Source organism: Lithobates pipiens, unplaced genomic scaffold (assembly GCF_037356315.1).
Source record: "Lithobates pipiens isolate NorthernLeopardFrog02 unplaced genomic scaffold, aLitPip1_a1.2 Scaffold_16, whole genome shotgun sequence".
Taxonomy (NCBI): domain Eukaryota; kingdom Metazoa; phylum Chordata; class Amphibia; order Anura; family Ranidae; genus Lithobates; species Lithobates pipiens.
Window position 1 is genome coordinate 56,200,653 of NW_027507748.1, and position 9,616 is coordinate 56,210,268.

Here is a 9,616-nt window from a genome sequence, read left to right on the forward strand (position 1 = left end):
AATTAATTAGGCTCAAGTATGTATTTAGGGGGGGCTGCATGAAGAAGTTTTTTTTTTTTTTTACTTTCTGCCTTTACAACCACTTTAAAAGAAAATCACTATTTCCCATTAGCCATTCAAGGAATGTACATTCACACTTTGCTAGTTTGTTATAATATTTTTATATTTTTTGTCAGGTTAACTACATTCATATTGTAAAATGTTAATGAAAATGAGTAAATGTCTTTCCATGTGTTTTTTTGTCTGCAAAACAGTGTTATAACATATAGATTATCATTTATGAAATAAGTAAAAGAAGCCACAGTTTTAGCAATTTGTTTATTACTACAAAAAGGAATATAGGAAAGGCAGGTAATTCACATCAACATCAATAAGTGCTTTCAGAGACTGAAGAGGTTCACACAGAGAGGGACTGGTCAGGGATACACAGCCCTAAACGTGTTACCTTACATGAAAGAGCCAAGGGCTGTGTGAGGTTTGAGCCTTTATCTCAAATCAATTGTACTGAGCTGAGATGTCAGGAGTGGTCCCATACCAAATACTCCTGGAAAAGGAGCATCTATATCAGCTTTTCTCAACTTTTGTACCCCAGAGAAAACACCCAAAATAATTTTCAGGTCTCGAGGAACACTTACTAAAACCAAGTAATCTGGGTCAATGGGAAAAATGTTAGTAATTAGGATGAATAAAAACCTTACAACATTCTTCAGAATGACACCTCTACAGATAACTAAAAAAAAAAAAAAAAAAAAAAAAAAACTAACTATGGAGGAACCATCAAATAGGAGGCCAATCAGCCACAACTAAAGAAACTGCTAGCAACCTCTGGAGGAACCCTGGTTGAGAATGGATGATCTATAGTCATATCTCCCCAAGTAACCAAGTGGTTTTGGCATTGGTGAATTTCATGTAAGAGATCAGACCTCACAAAGCTCTACTGTTTATCACTTATCTATTCTCCATCTGTAAAAATAAAACTGTTTCAAAGAATCTCTTTTAAGGCCTAGAGAGATTAAGGAGACATGGTCATTTACCAAAATATACTTGGAATTGGCATTTACCATGCCAGCACATTCTTCTCACTGACCAGCTCTCCATGTGGTGAATCAACAGACTCTGGCAGAAGAGCAAGATAGACTGGGGTCTCAGCACCTTCATCAGGAGTCTTGGGGGCATTGGGACCAGCCATATCAGTCCTCACCCAGCCCGGGCAGCAGGCGTTGAGGATGATCCCATCTCCTTTTCTGGTCTCTTTAAGCTTGCGTGCCTGGATTCTGGACAGCACGGTCACTCCTATTTTAGATATCCCGTATGCAGTGTTTGCCCAGCCTTTCTCTTGATGGACTCCGTTCTTGGCATCTTCAACAAATTTCTCCATAAGCTTTACAAGCTCCTCCTCGGTGATGGTATCACTGCGGAATCTTTCCTGAAACTCGCGGCTACACTGTGCCAGAGCCCTGGGGCTCACCATACTGGATACATTTACCACTCGCCCTATCAGAAAAAAACAAAAGGGATGTTATAAGGCGTTATCAGAAGATACAGTCATTTTTGTAAAGTAACGCACTTCCTGTCCTAGGATGACAATGCTCACTCACTGTACTGGATCTGTGAGGTAGCCATGTTGTCACCCTAGGACAAAACTACAGAGCACCCCTTGCTCTTCATCTGCATAACACAGGGGGGAGATGTTCTGTTGTCCATAGCGGGAACTAAAAAAAAACAAGCTGATAAGTCACCTGAGGCAGAGTGCAGAGAAAGTTAGCTGCTCAGATCTAAAAAAAAAATATTAGTAAAAGTTCCACAAATGAAGCAAACGTGAAGTTCACTGAAGAGTTACCATTGACTTCCGGAAGATTTACCCCCCTTCACGACCAGGTAATTTTTTTGCAATACGGCACTGTGTTAATTTAACTCACAATTGCGCAGTCATGCGACACTGTACCCAAATAAAATGCATGTCCTTTTTTCCCTACTTATAAAGCGCTATTTGATCACCGCTGCAGTTTTAATTTTTTGCACTATAAACAAAAAAAGACTGACAAAAAAAAACAAAAAAAAACAAAAAAAAAAAAAAAAGGTAGAACAATCACATTTCTTCATCAGTTTAGACCAAAATGTATTCTGCTACATATTTTTGGTTAAAAAAATCCCAATAAGCGTATATGGATTGGTTTGTGCAAAACGTATAGTGTCTAAAAACAATAGGATATATACATTTTTTTTTTTAAATGAGTAATGGTGGCGATCAGCGACTTATAGTGGGACTGCGATATTGCAGCAGACAATCGGACACAATGTGTTTTAGTGTAGCGCGGGAGGTGCTTTTCCTAAGGGAAGGCATAGATCTGTGTTCCTGCTTTACAGGGACACAGGATTCATGCTTTCCCTCCTGTCAGAATGGCGATCTGCCTTGTTTACATACACAGATGGTCGTTCTGCTCTGCTGGATGATTGGCGGGTGCCAACGGACATTGAGTCACCCAGAAATCAGCTTCCGCTGTGTATAATCACAGCAGGAGCAGGCTGCGAGTGGCATTCATGTGTGCCCCAGACCCAGAAGTGTCAGATCATGTACTAGGTATATGATCCAGTGCAGCAGTGTCACCTTATCACTAATTAAGAGCCCTTTCACACTGAGCCACGGGCCGCATAAGTAGTAAAGCGCTGTTGGTTCTAGCAGCACTTTACCATCGTTTTAGCAGTGCTAGTCGGCCACTAACGGGGCACTTTTAACCCCCGCTAGCGGCGAAAGAAAGCGTTAAATGCGCCCTAAAAGTGCCGCTGCTGTAGAGCTTTGCAGGCGCTTTGGCAGCGGTGCCCATTCCTTCAATAGGCAGGGGTGGTGGCCGCCCCAAAGACAATGCTTACAGGACTCTCTTTTTTTTTTAACATCCTGCCAGCGCAGTGCCCCAGTGTGGAAGCACTCGGGCTTTCACACTGGTGCTGCATTTTTCAGGCGCTTTACAGGTGCTATTTTTAGCCCTTTAGGCTGTTTTCACACTGGGGCTTTGGGGGCTATTTTTACTGGCACTATTTGGCCGCTAGTGGGGCATTTTTAACCCACGCTAGCGGCCGAAAAAGGGTTACAACCGTCTGCAATTTAGGAATAGTGTATACACCGCTCCTACATCACTGCAAAGATGCTGCTTGCAGGACTTTTTTTTACCGTCCTGCAAGTGCACCACTCCAGTGTGAAAGCACTCGGGCTTGGAGTGAGAGTAGAGGCTCTTTACGGGCGCTATTTTTAGTGCTATAGTGCCTGTAAAGCGCCTTGGTGTGAAACCAGCCTTAGTGCCTGAAAAACGCCTCCAGTTTGAAAGTGGTCTTATGCGGGCGGCAAGTGGTTAAAGATTGACTGAACCAGTGGAAAAATGATCAACTACGAATGTTATATATATATATATATATATATATATATATATATATATATATATATATATATATATATATACACACACACACACCCTTTATCATCCCATAAACCTTACAGAAAAACTTACCATGGGGTTTAATGAGAGGGAGAAGCTCATGGCAGACGTCAAGAGTTGCAAAAAAGTTGGTTCTGAGAGTAACCTCAGCCTGGATGGAAAATGGAGTGGTATCGGCAACTGGAAAAAACAAAATACAGAATTGTTAGGAAATTCCTTTTAAGATGTTTTCATTTATGCAGATTAAAATGTCAAATGAAATGGAGCCAAAATTAAAAAATTAAAGCAGGTAGAGTTTAAAGCTAAAACTTTTAGCACCATTATTTAGATATTTGAAAATGTATTCTCCACACATATAGTGCTACTTCAAGAAACCCATCTTATGGACAGTAAGCTTTTAGCACTTAAGAAGCCTTGGGTGCAGAAGGCTTATCATGCTACATATTCTATGTTCTCTAGAGGGGTCTCGATGTTAACTAGTAAATTAGTTAATCTTTACCATGCATGGTGGAAGATGTATTTTCAGAACCTCAAGGCAAATATGTCTCTGGCCTCCTGTGGAGCCAGAGATATATAGTTGTCAGTATGTATGTCCTGCCTTCTTTCTCAGGTACAATATTATATAGGCTCTCAGAAAAAAAACAAAAAAAACTTTGTATGGTCCAGCTAAGTTACTGATAATGGGAGATTTCAACGATATACTTGACCCTCGCTTGGATAGACCAAATTTCTCACAAATATTTTTTCCGGAGGCTTGGTGATGGAAAAACCCATGAACTAGATCATATTCTTGTTTCTAAACTTCGTATAGACGGCCTCCCGTATAGATCTAGCTTTCACTAATTCGGCTATATTAGCAGATATGGTAAATGTTAAATATTTGTCTAGTAAGTTATCTGATCATGCTCCATTAATGCTCACAGATCATCTTCATCATTTTCCGGATGCAGCCCAGTGGAGATTAGGAACCCACTGGATTTCCCATTTGGATGTGGTTAACAAAATTCCGCCCTTTCTAATAGAGTACTGGGAACTTAATGCAGGGTCTTCCACTCCAGCACTAACGTGGGATGCTTATAAGGCCTATACCAGTGGACAATATATATCTATTATTAAAGCGATTAATAGGGCCCAACAAGCAAACAGTGATCTTTTGCAGGCCACAGTCGATGAAAAAAACAGCCCAATATGCTTGCGAATCCTTCAGAGGCTAATTTAAATGCTCTACTCCATGGCAAACAGGTCTTTCATTTGTATATGGCTGAGGTTACGAAGATGGATCTATATAAAAGTAAGCAGAAGTCTTCCAAGCAGGGGGATTGTAATGGCCGATTTCTGGCCATGATGGCTAAATATGAACAGCCTAGTATTCCGATTTCGGAAATACATACCCCCTCAGGAGATATGGTTTCTACACAGCCTAAAATTCTTGAAATATTTCATCAATTCTATCAGACACTATATACATCTCATTTCCAGCCAACGGAGCTAGCAGCTTGGCTGCACTCAGTAGCATTGGCTTGGTTATCGGATAAAGAGAGGGTGACATTAGTAAGTCTTATAACACCAGAAGTTCTTTCACCCATTGGTTCCTTTCCTATGGGGAAGTCACTGGAACCGGATAGGCTTCCAATTGAATTCTACAGGGCCCATGGAGATCTACTTGCTCCTCTATTGGCCATACTTCTCTCTAATTTGCGTTGCCGGACTCAATGAGCCATGCCCTTAATTTATAAGCCCCCCCAAAAGACCCATCCTCTTTTCCCTCATATAGGCTCATTTCTCTCTTGAACGTAGATTTCGGGATTTTGACAAAATTTATTTCCCGACGATTACAACCTATGATGTCTAGCATTAATGATCCAGACAGGGTTCATGGCTGGTAGAGCCACTGATGTGAATCTGCAAAGATTATATGCTAATATTCATGCTTCACATCTTAACCACTTCAGCCTCTGAAGATTTGGCTACTGAAATGAACAGGCCATTTTTTGCGATACAGCACTGCGTCGCTTTAACTAAAAATTGCACGGTCGTGCGATGCTGCACCCAAACAAAATTGAGGACAAAAGAAGAGCGACAATTTTGAAAAAAAATAAAAAAAAAAAAAAAAAAACAACAACAAACACAATGGGGATTATTTACTAAAAGGAAAATCCACTTTGCACTGCAAGTGCACTTGAAAGTGCAGTTGCTGCAGATCCGAGGGGGACACTCAAGGAAAATAAAAAACAGCATTTTAGCTTGCACATGATTGGATGATAAAATCAGCAGAGCTTCCACAAATTTCAGATCTACCCCTTAGATTTAGAGGGACTGCACTTCAAAGTGCATTTGCAGTGCAAAGTGAATTTGCCTTTCGTAAATATCCCCCAATATCTTTTACTTGTTGCTATAATATCTCAATATTTTTATTTTTTACCTCAGTTTAGGCCGATATGTATTCTTCTACATATTTTGGTAGAAAAAAATTAAAATAAATTAGCAATAAGCGTACGTTGATTGGTTTGCGCAAAAGTTATAGCGTCTACAAAATAGGGGACAGATTTATGGCATTTTTATTACTATTTTTTTTTCTTACTAGCAATGCGATCTTTATTGGGACTGCGATATTGCGGCGGACAAATTGGACACATTGACAATTATACAGCTATCAGTGCTATAAGAATGCACCGATTACTGTATAAAAATGTCACTGGCAAGTAAGGGGTTAACATTAGGGGGCGATCAAGGGGTTAACTGTGTTCCCTAGGTGTGTTCTAACTGTAGAGGGGATGGAACTGACTAGGGGAGGAGAGAGAGATCGGTGTTCATAATGAGTATGAACACACGATCTGTCTCCTCTCCCCTGAGAGAACCGGGATTTGTGTTTACACACACAGATCCAGGTTCTCGCTCGGTGCACCCGCCGGGCATTCGCATTGGCTCCGGGCACACGTTGGAGGCACGCGCCTCCTACAGCGTCTTAAAGGGCCGACGTACAGTTACGGCGGTTAGCGCAGGGGAGCTAATCTGCTGCAGTACAACTGCAGTGGCTGTTCCGGAACTGGTTAATATAGGTTCTAGGGTGGTTGCCTCTCTAGATATAGAAAAGGCTTTTGACACTCTTGAATGGCCCTTTCTGTGGGAAGTGCTCTGCAGAATGGGCTCTACAATGGTATTTATAAAATGGTTGCAGGTCCTGTATAGACATCCCATAGCTGTAGTGAAAACGGGGGGGAGGATTGTCAGCTTCATTCTTGTTATTTCGGGGAACTCAGCAGGGCTGCCCTCTGTCTCCAACACTCTTCGCTATTGCAATGGAACCTGTGGCGGAAGCTCTTCGAACTTTGCCCAATATTAGGGGGTTGCGGATTGGTTGGAGGAGAGGGTAACACTGTATGCAGATGATCTTTTATTATTTTTTTAATGATGCTGGACCCTCTCTTCAAGGAGCTTTACAAATATTGGATTCTTTTTCAACTGTCACTGAGCTGAAGGTAAATTGGGCTTGTTGTTCCCAATAGATATTGAGGCCTGGAATATGGCTTCAAATGGTATTCCATTGCAGTGGGTGGAGAACTTCAGGTACTTAGGAGTGATAATCTCCCCCCAAGCCTCTGAATTTATTTCCTTGAATTTGATGCCGATCCTAGGAGATATTGGGTTAAAGCTGAACGTGTGGAAGTCTCTACCATTATCCTTATTGGGTCGTATTAACCTTTTAAAAATTAAAATTATACCAAAAAAATCTTATGGACCTTTTTAGACAGTCTCCTCAGTGGCTCCTTTTTTACAAGATTAAATCAACTTTTTTCATCCTTCATATGGAGAGCAAAGAACCCCAGATATAAATTAACTACTCTGATGCATCCTTGTGATCAGGGTGGTTTAGCGTTCCCGGATCTCCAGAAATATTTTTTGGCTTCTCAGCTGGTTACGGCCATGGTGGTTGAGTCCGGATTTAACCAACTCCTCTACCTGGCTTGAAGCAGCAGTGGTGGGCTCTGTAGAGGCTCTTAAGGAACTTGTATTTAGGGGGTGTAGGGCACCCTACCAGTTGACTGCTTCGATGTGCAACACTATTCAAGCTTGGGAGGCTGGTCTTAGATGTGAACATTATTTCAAAGAAGCGATTTCTCCAAATGCCCCTTTATGACTAAATCCTACCCTTCTTCAATTTTATAAATTAGCAGAGCCTATCACATGGACTAAGCTTCCGGTTGCGGTGAATCCAGTATTGGAACGCACGCCGCGCCGGCTGTGTTTTTCGGATGCCAATTGATTTTTTGCTGCAGATTGAGTAGGATTCATGCTTCGTGGCTCAGGACTTATGGTCCTCGTCTGTTTTTACCATTTATTCTTTGCACTTTTTAATACTAAAAATATGATTTTTTTTTATTTTTATGGATTCACACTATGAGACCTATCCTTTCCCATATATGTGAACTGACCATTGCTGACATACTAATGGGTGGAAGGATCAATTGCTGCTGACACTTTGTTTGTGGAGTGATACAACGATTGGAGGTCCTATTAACATTTGACCCTATAGATACCCATATCGGAGGGATATCGGCTTCAGAATTAGGATTATATACGCCTGTTACCCCATCTGGGGTGAGGTGCTCTGGTGAGTGCATACGCAAGAGGGGAGAGCTGAAGAAGGAGGGGAGCACTGAAAAGTCACTTTTTTCTTGCTGTTTTTGCACTTTTTTTTACTTGTGGACTGTGGTTGGAAGATATTTATTTATAATTTTGGTATTATTATTTTTTACATATATTTCCTATTTTTATATATTTTTTCATATTTTTCCCTTTTAATATTTGGACTTTCATATATTTTTGGACAATTTATTTATTCTGGACAGTTTCATTATCTCATTTGCGCTTTATTATTATATTTGTGGATGGAAGTTCACAGTAATTTTTAGACACTTATTTTTATTTATAAATTCCATGAATTTCTGTGCACTGTAGAAAGACGTATTTATTTAAAGAGTATTGGTTTAATTTTTGCCATTCACATACCAACGTTTTTTTATGTACTTTTCTGCACTTGATCTGCTTTTTGATTTTTCATATTACACACTAGAACTTTAGTTATAGAGATATTTCTTTTACACTGTGGGCCGATTACACTTTTTGTTTGCACTGAGTGTATTCTTTTGTGAACAGTGTAATTTTCCCTGTGTTTGCATATTATATTTTAGCTTCACTTAGAGGGAGGTTGCAGTTCGTTTCTCCTAAGCGCGGATATCTTTGATTTTTTTATAATGTCAAACTACTTTCTCTGGTGGTTACTGATCAGAAAATGTCCCCTTTTTCTACACTTGTCTCAGCTGTTAATAAATTCGTTTTTTTATATTTTTGTTTGGATACGCATTATAGAAGAATTATTTTTTTTTGTTTATAGTGCAAAAAAAGAAAAATGCAGGAGATGATCAAATACCAACAAAAGAAAGCTCTATTTTGGGGGGGGTGAGGACATCAGTTTTGTTTGGGTACAGCATCGTATGACCGCCCAATTGTCAGTTAACCACATGCCGACCAGCCGCCACAGTTGTACTGTGGCAAAATGGCACACTTGGGCGAAACGAAGTTAGGCAACGTCGCTTCGCCCTGTGGCCACTAGGGGGAGGAAACTAGGGGGCAAGCTCGCTCGCTCCCTCGATCTCGATCACCGCCGGGCTCCCGCGATCGTCCAGGGCACACGGAGAACCGGAACTGCGTCTGTTTATCCAGAGTATCTGTTAGCGATCTGTTAGTTTCCCTGCACAGTCCCCACCCCCTTCAGTTAGAACACAAACTAGGACACACATTAACCCCTTTACGGCCCCCTTCACCGCCAGTGACAGTTTTACAGTAATCAATGCATTTTTTAATCGCACTGATCACTGTATTAATGCCAAAAAAAAAAATAAAAATAAAAATTGTCCGATGTGTCCGCCATAATGTCACAGTCCCGATAAAAATTGCAGATCGCCACCATTACTAGTAAAAAAAAAAAAAAAAATAATAATAATAAAAAAAAACATAAAACTATCCCCTATTTTGTAGACGCTATAACATTTGCGCAAACCAATCAATATACGATTATTGCTTTTTTATTTTTTTACCAAAAATATGTAGAAGAATACATAGCCTAAACTGAGGGGAAAAAAAATATTTTTATAGATTTTTTGGGGGATATTTATTATAGCAAA

General features: G+C 40.3%; 1 protein-coding gene across 1 annotated transcript in view; it reads right to left on the reverse strand.

Moving 5' to 3' along the window:
- Nucleotides 1–304: 304 nt before the first annotated feature.
- Nucleotides 305–9,616, reverse strand: part of LOC143981805 (carbonyl reductase [NADPH] 1-like) — a 33,598-nt gene continuing 24,286 nt past the window's right edge. The window contains exons 2-3 of the mRNA XM_077479925.1: nt 3,504–3,611; nt 305–1,494 (exon numbers count right to left, since the gene is read on the reverse strand). Coding sequence (XP_077336051.1) covers nt 1,058–1,494; nt 3,504–3,611 — 545 coding nt within the window. The 3' untranslated portion in view covers nt 305–1,057. The remainder of the gene's footprint in view (nt 1,495–3,503; nt 3,612–9,616) is intronic.